Source organism: Balaenoptera physalus (assembly GCF_965194825.1).
Source record: "Balaenoptera physalus genome assembly, chromosome: 11".
Taxonomy (NCBI): domain Eukaryota; kingdom Metazoa; phylum Chordata; class Mammalia; order Artiodactyla; family Balaenopteridae; genus Balaenoptera; species Balaenoptera physalus.
The window spans coordinates 108,391,845-108,404,523 of NC_138896.1; the positions used below are offsets into that span (position 1 = coordinate 108,391,845).

Genomic DNA, 12,679 nt, shown 5'->3' on the forward strand with positions numbered 1-12,679 from the left:
CTCAAGACTGCTTTGGCTATTTGGGGTCTTTTGTGTCTCCATACAAATTTTAATATTTTTTGTTCTAGTTCTGTAAAAAATGCCACTGGTAATTTGATAGGGATTGCATTGAATCTGTAGATTGCTTTGGGTAGTATAGTCATTTTCACAATATTGATTCTTCCAATCTAAGAACATGGTATATCTCTCCATCTGTTTGTGTCATCTTTGATTTCTTTCATCAGGGTCTTATAGTTTTCCGAGTACAGGTCTTTTACCTCCTTAGGTAGGTTTATTCCTAGGTATTTTATTCTTTTTGTTGCCATGGTGAATGAGATTGTTTCCTTAATTTCTCTTTCTGATCTTTCATTGTTAGTGTGTAGGAATGCAAGAGATTTCTGTGCATTAATTTTGTATCCTGCAACTTTACCAAATTCATTGATTAGTTCTAGCAGTTTCCTGGTGGCATCTTTAGGATTCTCTATGTATAGTATCATGTCATCTGCAAACAGTGACAGTTTTACTTCTTCTTATCCAATTTGTGTTCCTTTTATTTCTTTTTCTTCTCTGATTGCCATGGCTAGGACTTCCAAAACTATGTTGAATAATAGTGGTGAGAGTGGACATCCTTGTCTTGTTTCTGATCTTAGAGGAAATGCTTTCAGTTTATCACCATTGAGATTTGCTGTGGTTTGTCGTATATGGCCTTTATTATGTTGAGGTAGGTTCCCTCTGTGCCCATTTCTGGAGAGTTTTTATTTTAAATGGGTGTTGACTTTTGTCAAAAGCTTTTTCTGCATCTATTGAGATGATCATATGGTTTTTATTCTTCAGTTTGTTAATAAGGTATATCACATTGATTGATTTGTGTATATTGAAGAATCCTTGCATTCCTGGGATAAATCCCACTTGATCATGGTGTATGATCCTTTTAATGTGTTGTTGGATTCTGTTTGCTGGTATTTTGTTGAAGATTTTTGCATCTATATTCGTCAGTGATATTGGTCTGTAATTTTCTTTTTTTGTAGTATCTTTGTCTGGTTTTGGTATCAGGGTGATGGTGGCCTCATAGAATGAGTTTGAGAGTGTTCTTTCCTCTGCAATTTTTTGGAAGAGGTTGAGAAGGATGGGTGTTAGCTCTTCTCCAAATGTTCGATAGAATTCACCTGTGAAGCCATCTGGTCCTGGACTTTTGTTTGTTGGAAGATTTTTAATGACAGTTTCAATTTCATTACTTGTGATTGGTCTGTTCATATTTTCTATTTCTTCTGGGTTCAGTCTTGGAAAGTTATACCTTTCTAAGAATTTGTCCATTTCTTCCAGGTTGTCCATTTTATTGGCGTAAAGTTGCTTGTAGTAGTCTCTTAGGATGCTTTGTATTTCTGTGGTGTCTGTTGTAACTTCTCCTTTTTCATTTCTGATTTTGTTGATTTGAGTCCTCTCCCTCTTTTTCTTGATGAGTCTGGCTAAAGGTTTATTAATTTTGTTTATCTTCTCAAAGAAACAGCTTTTAGTTTTATTGATCTTTACTATTGTTTTCTTTGTTTCTATTTCATTTATTTCTGCTCTGATCTTTATGATTTCTTTCCTTCTACTAACTTTGGGGTTTTTCTTTGTTCTTCCTTCTCTAGTTCCTTTAGGTTGTAAGGTTAGATTGGTTACTTGAGATGTTTCTTGTTTCTTGAGGTAGGCTTGTATTGCTATAAACTTCCCTCTTAGAACTGCTTTTGCTGCATCCCATAGGTTTTGGATCATCGTGGTTTCATTGTCATTTGTCTCTAGGTATTTTTTTATTTCCTCTTTGATTTCTTCAGTGATCTCTTGCTTATTTAGTAATGTATTGTTTAATCTCCATGTGTTTGTGATTTTTACGGTTTTTTTCCCCCTGTAATTGATTTCTAATCTCATAGCGTTGTGGTCGGAAAAGATGCTTGATATGATTTCAATTTTCTTAAATTTACCGAGGCTTGATTTGTGACCCAAGATGTGATCTATCCTGGAGAATGTTCTGTGCGCACTTGAGAAGAAAGTGTAATCTGCTGTTTTTGGATGGAATGTCCTATAAATATCAATTAAATCTATCTGGTCTATTGTGTCATTTAAAGCTTGTGTTTCCTTATTAATTTTCTGTTTGGATGATCTGTCCATTGGTGTAAGTGAGGTGTTAAAGTCCCCCGTTATTATTGTGTTAAGGTCGATTTCCTCTTTTATAGCTGTTAGCAGTTGCTTTATGTATTGAGGTGCTCCTGTGTTGGGTGCATATATATTTATAATTGTTATATCTTCTTCTTGGATTGATCCCTTGATCATTATGTAGTGTCCTTCCTCGTCTCTTGTAACATTCTTTATTTTAAAGTCTATTTTATCTGATACGAGTATTGCTACTCCAGCTTTCTTTTGATTTCCATTTGCATGGAATATCTTTTTCCATCCCCGCACCTTCAGTCTGTATGTGTCCCTAGGTCTGAAGTGGGTCTCTTGTAGACAGCATATATATGGGTCTTGTTTTTGTATCCATTCAGCGAGCCTCTGTCTTTTGGTTGGAGCATTTAGTCCATTCACGTTTAAGGTAATTATCGATATGTATGTTCCTATGACCATTTTCTTAATTGTTATGGGTTTGTTTTTGTAGGTCCTTTTCTTCTCTTGTGTTTCCCACTTAGAGAAGTTCCTTTAGCATTTGGTGCAGAGCTGGTTTGGTGGTGCTGAATTCTCTCAGCTTTTGCTTGTCTGTAAAGCTTTTAATTTCTCCATCGAATCTGAATGATATCCTTGCTGGGTAGAGCAATGTTGGTTGTAGGTTCTTCCCTTTCATTACTTTAAATATATTGTGCCAGTCCCTCTGGCTTGTAGAGTTTCTGCTGAGAAATCAGCTGTTAACCTTATGGGAGTTCCCTTGTATGTTATTTGTCATTTTTCCCACGTCGCCTTCAATAATTTTTCTTTGTCTTTAATTTTTGTCAGTTTGATTACTATGTGTCTTGATGTGTTTCAGTACCTCCAGGTGGTGGATTACAGATGATTTTTACTTGTTTATCTTAAACGTTTCTGTATTTCTTCCACACAGGAAAAACAATAGAGGTGATTTCAGAATCTGAATTTGTATCAGTCACAGTGATTAGTTGTAGACGACAGAATCCAGTCTTTCTGATTTGAGCAGGAGAGGACTTATTCCTGGGTGTTAGGACTGAGATTCCAGGACTACCAGGGGACCAAGATTGGATGCCCCATAGCCAGGGACAACACAGCCTGGACAGTCGCCTACCCCCACCTGATGCTGTTGCCATGGAAACCCCACTGTCCATAATGCTCAGGCCCAGACCCCTCTGTTCCTTGCCAGCCAGGAGCCCCATCCCTCCACCACCCTGTGTTGTTTGCTTCAACCTTTTAAATCTTACGTAGACATCTGTCCAGAGGAACTCAGGTCACCTGCCGAACTCTAGATGCAAGGGTGTCTGAGAAATGTAGATTTCAGTTTTCCGGAGGCTAACATACACAAGGCATGGAAGGAGGGGTTGGCACACATGTTGAATGAGTCAGTCTGCAGGATCCACCACAGAAGTGAAACAAGAGGATGAAATGATCACTTGTACCCTTGACATTCTGAAGTCCACATGGCGGCTCAGTTATCCATGGTGTTATCAGAAGGACAGCAGGGGACCCTCTCTTAGTCCAGGGAGCGCTGGCTGCAGAGCCCCTCACCCCAGCCTCTCACTTCCAACCGCCAGCACCTCTGTGCCTGGGGTCTTCTCTTGAGGCTGGAGACCCCTTGGCCTCCTGTGTGGCAGGCTGGAGTGTGGAGACTTACTGTCCCCTAGGAGTAGACTCAGCTAGGACTGCAGCAGCCTTACCCCTTGAGTGGGAACTCTGCACTGGCCCCCAGGGCTCCCTGGTGGACCAGTTCTTGTTGCCTGCAGTGGAGGGCTCCCACCGTGTGGGGCAGCTTGATAACAGCCGTAATTAGGCAACTTCTCTTTGTCTTCTCACTTCCCTTGCCTTCACCTCCCCAGTAAACTCCTTGTGCCAGCATCCTTATCTCCAGGTGTGTCTAGAGCATCCCAAACGAAGGCATCTCTGACCTGAGCATCACACATGTAAAGCCTCGTCCTGGCTCTGGACGACCCGCTGGGGACAGTCCCCTGAGCTTGGGTTAAGAGGTATGAGACCGCTTCTGTGACCTCACCTCCATTCATGCCAGTTTGGGAAGTCATCCTGTTCCTGGTTCCCATTCACGGGCAGGAAACCAGAGGGCTCTGGGCTGCTCCCGCTGCCTGCTGCCCAGTACACACTGGCGCCACGTCTGCGCACACACAGGCCTCATCTACCCACCCCCCCCTGCGTCGTTCATTGCTCCTTCTGTCCTAGGACCGGCAGCGATATGCCCTGGGGTTCCAAGGGTCCTCTGAATGTGCTGTCCTTGGTGTAAATGTGACTCTGCGGTGTGTGGCTTTCAGTGTGTGAGGTTTGGGCCAACTCCATCATGGGTTCACACGGCAGCCTTTTCCGTGGAGCCTGCTGGGTGCCAGGCCCTTGCTGGGCTCTGGGCGTGGGATGCATCATCTGTGGAAGCCACCCTTCCCGCTGCGTGAGTCAGGGAGCTTCAGGCAGCTTTACTGGCCAGCTCCTCTGATCGGGCATCAGCCTACCTCACCCGTCCGTGCCGGCTTTTGCCAGGGCTTCCTGAGAACGGCTTCGGAGAGTCTCCAGCTGACAGAGGGCTGGTTTGACCTTGTCTTGGCCCCTGGGGGAGAGGGCACAAGGTCCGTTCCGGTCTTCATCACCTGCCAGCGTCCAGGCAGTGTGGCCGTGATGGTGGGCGCTGATGCCCACTTGGAAGGGAGTCCAGGGTCCTTCTGGACAGGGGTTTACACGCAGGCAGCTGGGAACTACCTGCTGTCTCCTTGCCGCTGGTGAGAGCAAGGGGCGGGCTGGGTGCTGCCAGGGGAGCCCAGGCACGTCCGCCTGTGACAGTGGGCCTGGGTGCTTGAGTGGCGAACTGGGGGCTCTGTCCCCCTTCGTGCTGCTCCCACCGCTCTTATCTCTCAGGAAAACCCAAGGGTTCTGGAAGCTTTGAGCAGGAAACTGTGGATGAAGACCAACTGCATATGAGAAAGGTAGTTTTGTAAGAGGGGCTTGCGCAGGCGCGTGGCCCATAGCACTCGGCCGTTACTGAGCAAACAAAACCGTTACCGCGAGACCCTGAGAGCAGGAAGGTTAGTGCGAGACCCTTAGCTCCGCGGTTAGACGCCACCCTCCGCCACCGGTGGTCCTTGCGGCGGAGAGTGCAGTAAGAGGTGGATCACGGCCTTCTCCCCGGGGCTCGGGCCGGCCGGTGAGCTGGACGCCCCGGGGGACAGGCTGTGTCCCGCAGGGCCCTCGCCACAGCTGCCCACTGGCCGGGCCCAGGCCTGGAGGTGGCGGTGAACCTCTCCCCATCCCCACCTATGGGACCTAGTGGCGGCAGCAGTCTGCACGGGTTGCGGTCCGTGGGACCTGGCACACGCTCCCCCCGCCTCCCGTTTGGGCGGCCTGAGGAGCCTGAGGGCCGGCTGGGTCCTTGGGCTCCTGGCTGCCTCGGCGATGACAGCTGGGCAGGCTCTGGGGACCTGGCCCTGAGGGTGCCGCCAGCTGAGGTCTGCCTCTTCAGCCAGGCCTGGGCACTGGCCGGAGGACCCAGACGGATGCTCCCAGGCAGGGCACCCAGCCCCCGCAGGGACCCCCTCCTCTTAGCCGGGCCTGGACCTCGGAGGTCGAAAGTCGAGCCTTGGGACCTTGCCCTGTCTTGTCAGAACAGAGAATAACATTTGTTTTGGTGAAGGGTTACAGGAACGTCGTTCCCTGCCCAGGTCCTGACCTCAAGGACAAAGGATCTGACACCGAGAAGTTCTCAACAATTAGCCACGCCCCTCCCTCACCTTTGAGGGTTTTTAAGGCATGAGCCACCTGTCTCCTTGCACAGCCCTGCAATAAACCCTTCTCTGCTCCACACGCCACATTTTCATATTGTTTGGATTCACTGTGTGTCGGGCACATGGACTTGCATTTGGTAACACTTTGGTCATCTGAATGACCAAATATGTAAATACACATTTCTTATAAATGACAGTATCCCTGGGCAACCAGGTCCTGATCGGGAGTCACACACCTGCAAACCCGTGTCCCCTTCCATCACCAGCCCTGTCACCTCTGCCCAGACTTTGAACACGGCAGAATGTGGTTTGCTGGCCACTGAGGTTGCGTCAGGAGCTCGGCCTGGCAGGAAGAGGGTGGAGTTGGCATATCTGGGTTCAAAATGCACCTGGGCACTGGCCGGTCACGTGACTGTGGCACTTAGCCTCCGGGACCCTCAGTCCCTCATGTGCTCAGTGGGGACCGTGCTGGACCTGCCAGGTTGCTGTGGAAATCACAGATTACATGCGTCAGGGCCCAGCCCAGGGCTTGGCACACAGTGAGGACCGAATAAGGAGCGTGTCTCATCGTCGTCATCATTGGTGGCACCCGAGGCGTGACGGGACGTGGCCTGTGGCTGTGACACATGAGACACCTGAGCGTGACGCTGAGACACGCTCCGTGGCCTGTGGCGTTGTGTGGCTACAGCGAGAGCCGTGGACATGGTGTTCTGGACAGCCACCAGCTGCCGGCGTCCCAGAGACACGGTCCTGCGCCGGCCTGTCCATCAGCTTGAAAGGCAACCGGGATGACGTCTTCTCCGACGCAGCAGACAGGGGGACGGGGCACAGCGTGGTCTCCTGAGGTCAGCCAGGCTGGCTCGGTGGGAGAAGCCGCCCCCTGGCTTCCGTGCTGAGGGGGCCGTGCAGCCAGTCCTAAAGATGACTGGAAAGGCAACTTGCTGAAAGAAAAGTCATCTGACTTTGGGTTAAGCGTGTTTTTATTTCTCAGGCTCTCTGGCAGTGAAATCCAATTTGGGATGTTCGGGGATTAGAGTCCCAAATGTGCTTACTCGCAGCCCTTTGCTTGTTCAGACCCAGGAAGCCCACCAGCCTCTTTCGCCCTGAGCTGTTTAATCCCAAAGTCCCTTTCCCTCGGCTTATAGAGCAGAAGTCGTCGCTGTTGATGGATTCCGCGTGTTTCTCGGTCTACATGAAAGTTCAAGTGCGCGTGATACGATCTTATTGTCTGGTTTCTTGACATTCAGCCTTGTCTCCTTTGTAAAGCAGTGTAATTGATTTCTGGGCACTTGAAAATAGAGCTGGGAGAGGAGAGACACGCTGCAAATACCAAGCAGGGGCAGCGGCAAGGCCGGCGCAGCGCCCACACGCATTCGTTCGTTCACTGGTCTGGTTGCTGCCTTGCAGAGCCTGGACACAGAGTTCTGGAACCGTAGCTCCCCCTGCAACTCTGGGGTTGCTCCCCAACTCCTGTAAAAACGATTACCTTTGAACTGACGGGCATGAGGGGGGTGGGAGAGGAGCCCTAAAGTTTCTAGAGGTGGCCCTGGGGCTGGGTGGGGGGCAGCTTGCTGAGGCTGGAGAAGGGATCCTGGGCAGCGGGGCTCAGGGGCCCCACGTCTAACATCCTCGCGTGGGTCCCCGGCAGCGGAGGGTCTGCGTTCTAAGCGTGTGTTCTCTCTCGTTGCAGGTTGGAAGGAGAGAGCTCCCGCAGCGTCAGGTACGTGTGTCATCGGCCTCCGTCTGTGCCTCTGTCCTGGGAGTGGGTGGCGGCAGTGAAACCATGTGCTTCGCTTTCTCTCTGACGGGGTCTGGCCAGATCAGAGCCCTGCCCGCCACCTGGGCACCTCGGCCGTGCTGTGCTGGCTTGGGGTCCTGGAACGAGAGCGCCAGTTTACTGCGTGGGCTTTCCTGGTCCTTGAGTGACCTTCGCAGAGGTCACCCCGCCTGGTGGTGGTTCCTTCCCGTCGGGGCTGATGGTGACCGGGTTTGCCTGGGCTGTGACCCACGTAGGACCAGAATCGTCTCAGCTCAGACAGCCCCTGAGGCCAGGCTGGGCAGGTGGGACAAGTCTTTGGGGAGTTTGGTGGAGGGACGGGCTCGCAGCCTGGACCGCAGTGTTTCTCCAGGGTGCGTGGAGCAGACTGATGGTACTTTCTTGGGGCCTGCGGCGGAGACCCCTCCGCCTCCCCACCCCTACCAGCTGGGGGCTCTGACTGGACCAAGCGGAGGGTGTTAGTGCCTCAGCCCAGGGGCTGGTGCAGCAGGTCTCAAGGCTTGAGCTGGGGCCAAGAAAGCCATGGGGGATGGGAGACAGTGGGTGGTGGGGAGAGTGGGGGCAGGAAGGAGAGGCAAGGAAGCAGTTAAAGAGCCACAGGGGCCCCGGGGCCCACTGGCTGCAGACCAGAGGGTAGGTACCTCCCTGTGACCCCCTGGGGAGAGGAGATGCTCATCCGGGTCTGGCGCTGGCAGTGTCAGGCAGGGTGGGGTCCTCTGGGCAGCCTGCGGAGCCAGAGGCAGAGGTGAAGGTGGCTGCACCCCGGGGAGGCTCCCTGGAGTCAGTACCCCATGCACTCGGCTGTGGCTTAGCCCAGGAGACACGGGCGGGGCCAGGGGAGGGGCTGGGGCTGGTGGCCCCAAGTCATGCAGGGTCCCAGCCGGAAGCAGAGGCACACTCGAGGGGACCGAACAGAGTGTCACAAGGATGAGGGCCTGAAGGGGCTGGGGGAGACGCTCTGAGGGACAGAGGGTGTCCAGGAGATGCAGGAGGAGGCCCGGCCGGGCATTCAGGGACATCCCAGTGCTGAAGCTGTGAGAGCGGGGTGTGCTGGCGGCTGCCGGCGGGGACGAGGCCCGGGGTGCCGTCCGTGAACAGAGCCAGGTGCAGGAGAGCGTGGGCCTCACGTCACATCCTGGGGCAAGGGCAGGGGACACAGGCAGCTGTAGAATGTTCTCTCGGGAGGTGGGGGGCAGGGCAGGCGGGGACGGGGTGGCCGCGAGCCTCGTCTGGGTCCCTGTGCTGTCTCTGGGCTGTGAACTGTACCCGTGTATGACCTCTTATTAAAAATCACGAGCCGTCCGAGGGGAGGGTGGGTTGCTGAGCAGTGAGCGTCCCGGCACTGGGGGTGTGCAATGACGCTGGAAGGGGATTGCCTCGCGGATAGGGGGGTGAGGTTCCGCCCCCCCCGCCCCCCACCCCGTTGGGATCTGGGAGCCCCCCTCTCTGACACACTCACCCAGAAGGTGCTGCGGCTGAGATGGGGCCCTGCACTGAGGTCTCCTGAGGCCTGTGGGTCCAGCCGGGCTCCCCATGAGTAGGTGGGAGGTGTGTGCAGGGTGAGCGAACCTCGAGGTGGCCGGCGAATGGCCCTGAAGAGCCCGGGCGCCCAGCCAGTCCCCCACCTCCAGCCGCAGCATCTCGTGGTGGTGGTGGAGGGCTGTCGGGAAGGTGGTTCTTTGAAGGCACTGACGCTGGAGCCGGGCCCAGGGACGAGGGTTCTCCCCTGGGGGAGGGGGGAGGACGCGCGCAGGGACCCGGAGCTGCATCGCTTGGCTACCTGGTGGGAACAGGAATGGCCTCGGGACGCGGGCGGCGGAGCGCAGCGTGAACATATGCTCCCAGCTCCAGCCAGACGGTTCTCGGCAGGACGCCCTGGTGCTGAGGAGCCAGGCAAGGAAGAAAACTGATGGGAGCGCGGGCAGAGAGGGCTGCGTTTCCGCTCTTCTAGGGCTGAGGACCCCACCCCGATGGCTCCGGCCCGCTTGGCTGTGTGCACTCCTGGGTCGTGGGTGGAAACTGTCAGGACTTGAAGGTGCCGTGTTCAGGTGTGCACTGCGTCTCCATCCTGCGTTTCAGCCCCGGGGCCGTGGACGCCGGCATCAGGCCTTGGCCACGTGTCACACCCTTTGCTCGCCGGTGTGGCCACAGCACGCACACACACACACACACACACGCACGCACGCACGCACGCACGCACGCACGTACACACAGCCCTCCCTTTGCTCAGGACCAGGAGCTGCCAGACTGCTCAGGTCTGACCCCTGATGGGTCCCAGTCCTCTCCCCATGCTCTGGTCACTGCCTCCCAGCACAGCTGCAGAATTGGGTTTCCAGGGAAGAGCGTCGTGGGGTCTCTTCTGTCAGTGAGCTCAGACCCCGCCGGGTGGCCTCTCCGTAGCCCCTCGGCCCTCAGGGCCGCCAGAGGGAGTGCTCTGCAACAGGGACCCTCTGCGTCTCCTCCACGATCCCCTTTGCCCCTCGGCCGGCACCTCCCACCTGTGCAGCCTGGTTTTCCACTAAGTCCCCCTCGACCTCCTGCTTGCTCCCACCCAGCGGTGCTCCTCGCCTTCTAAACGCATCCAGTGACTGGCTGCCTGCCTTCCGGCTTGTGCGTGTGACTTGTGCTGTTTCCTCCGCCCCCTCCACGGGGCAGACCTGTGCCTTTCTCGGAATTCCCCCAAGCTGCTGCCTCCCTGACACTTTGAGGGAGGCAGCGGCTTGGGGGGACTGAGGGGGGGAAGGCTGAAGTGCTGTCCTCCCCTCCACCCCTTGATGCTGAAAACCTGGCCTCTGTGCACCGGTGCCGAATCGAATCTCAGAGACAGTTTGGGGTGAAGTAGAAAAGAAGAGCTTTATTGCTTTGCCAGGCAAAGGGGGGGGACACAGCGGACTCCTGCCCTTGAAAACTGTGTTGTCCCCACCCAGGAGGATTTGCTGAGGAGTTTTATAGCAATGGTTCAAGGGTGGGGTGTGTGCGGGACCTGCAGTCCTTTAATCTGGTCTCTGTGGTCTCTTGATGAGCTTCTCTGGTTCCTTTAATCTGGCCTCAGGTGGTCTTCTCTGGAATGTAGAATGCTGACATCTTCCATTTGTAGGGGTTTTAGTTCTGTAAAGAGCTCAAAGATATTGTTTTGTGTATCCCTTGAGGGGGAACCAGGACCCTGCCCCAAGGCTGCACTGTTGTTTCTTGGCTTCTCCTCCCTTGTCTCTGCATCCCCTCCCTTCCGTGATTAGCAACTGCCCTTTGGAACTCAGAGAAGGTCATAGAGGCTGAACAGAGAGGCTCCTTGCCCAGGAGGAACCCCACAGGGTCCTGCTTGGTTTCACCCTTGCCTTCTGTAGCTGCTGTGCTTGCTTTTGATATGCAAGTTCATGCTGCTTTTGCGTCCTAGTGAGGTGAGCCCCTGTCTTACTTCCCCGGGCAGAGTAGTGGACCCCGGATGTGGCCCTGGGTCGTTTCCAGGTAGGGCCAGCACCTGCCAGGCACACAGCAGGCCGCAAGGGCCTTAGTGGAATGAATTTACCTTGGTATCACTAGGTATCCCTGGAGCCCCAGCGTGATATCTTGCATATAGAACATGGACAAGCTAATGTTTGTTTTATTGAATTCAGGACCCATAAATATTTTCAGGCCATGAACTTGCAGGGAAAAAGAAAAGTGGACCATTCACCTTGGTCAGTGGAGAATCCTTCACATCCCTACGTCCACAACAAACCCTCACTAAAAATAGTGGGCAGAAGGGGCCACCTTTGACGTCTGGGTTTCGTTAGACTGGCAAAGTGAGGTATTGATGGGCGCCCTGAGCTGATTCTTTGCTGAATGTTAAGGAACTGAACCCTGAGAGATGACCCCGACCCCCTGTTGCTCACACCCTCCCCAGGGCCCCTTCATGGGGAGGTTATTTCTCTTTAGACTCCAATGACCTGAGGCACTGTCTTTCTGCTTGCCTGTCTCAGCCTCCCCGAGCAGTAGGAAACTGCTTTTCCAGGAGAAGGCTGTTTGAGAATTCGCGTGCGCTTCTTTTCCCCGAGGCGAAACATTTGCAAGATCAGATGTATTCATTCTCCACAAATGAAATGACTCATTTTTGACCATTTTGCAAACGTAGGACTTTGCTCCTTGTGCCCGGGGAGCACGTGTCTGCTTTTCACTCCATTCCAGGGGAAGCTCACGAGGCCCAGACTTTGAATCTTTTCATGATTTATTTAGTCGGAAAGAGGAGAGGTTTGCAGAGTTTGGAGTTTGAAAAGAATGAAGAGCTACGTGGAGGGCCCAGAAGGAGTGCTGATACTGTATTTGAGATGCAAGGACTTTCTGCAGGGTAAAGAGTTATTTTCTCTCTCCCTGGCTCTCATCAACCCCTTGAAATGAACTCATATTCACTGGTAGGAATTTAACGAGTGTGTTCACCGTGGGTCGGGGCCTCACATCGTCTGTGCCAGCCCCGCCCCTGCATGTGAATTATTAGCCTCATTTTTTCAGCTCTGGGAAATTGAGGCTGAGAAATACTAAGCAGCTTCCCTGGGAGCCAGGACATGGAATACCAAACCTTTCCAAGTCAGAATTCCTGGCGTCCTTGTTGAACATACAGATGTCCAGGCCCGTCCTTCTCGTGTTTGAACGCAGCTGGGAATGTTTGCTGTGCCGGGTGACCAGAGCTGAACGCCCGCCTGCAGGATGGATTGGGAGCTGTTTCCAAATCAGAGAGAAGGGCTGGGGGCCTTGTCCCGCAGTGTGTCCGGTGTCCAGAGAGCCCGGACAAGGGGCTGAGCGGTGGCCTAGGAGGTGAGCAAAATCCTTCTTAGCACCGTGGAATGAAAGGAGTAGAGGCAGTGGATTTAGACGAATCCAAATCCTTTCTCCTCATCTTAGCCTCGTGTCACCGGGCATCAGACACTGAACTCCCCAGGCCTCAAATTTCAGTCATTCAACAGTCTTTATGAAACACCTACTGGGGGCTTCCCTGGTGGCGCAGTGGTTGGGAGTCCTCCTGCCAACGCAGGGGACACGG

At 53.3% G+C, this 12,679-nt stretch overlaps 1 protein-coding gene across 7 annotated transcripts in view; it reads left to right on the forward strand.

Moving 5' to 3' along the window:
• The window catches only part of IQSEC1 (IQ motif and Sec7 domain ArfGEF 1), a 330,464-nt gene that overhangs the window by 87,868 nt on the left and 229,917 nt on the right, over window positions 1-12,679 (forward strand). For all 7 annotated transcript variants that reach the window (XR_014251035.1, XM_082413930.1, XM_082413929.1 and 4 more), the window contains exon 2: window positions 7,579-7,608. Coding sequence is in view for 6 of the 7 variants with exons in the window: in XM_082413930.1 (XP_082270056.1) it covers window positions 7,579-7,608 (30 nt within the window). In the remaining variant the exon portion in view is untranslated. The remainder of the gene's footprint in view (window positions 1-7,578; window positions 7,609-12,679) is intronic.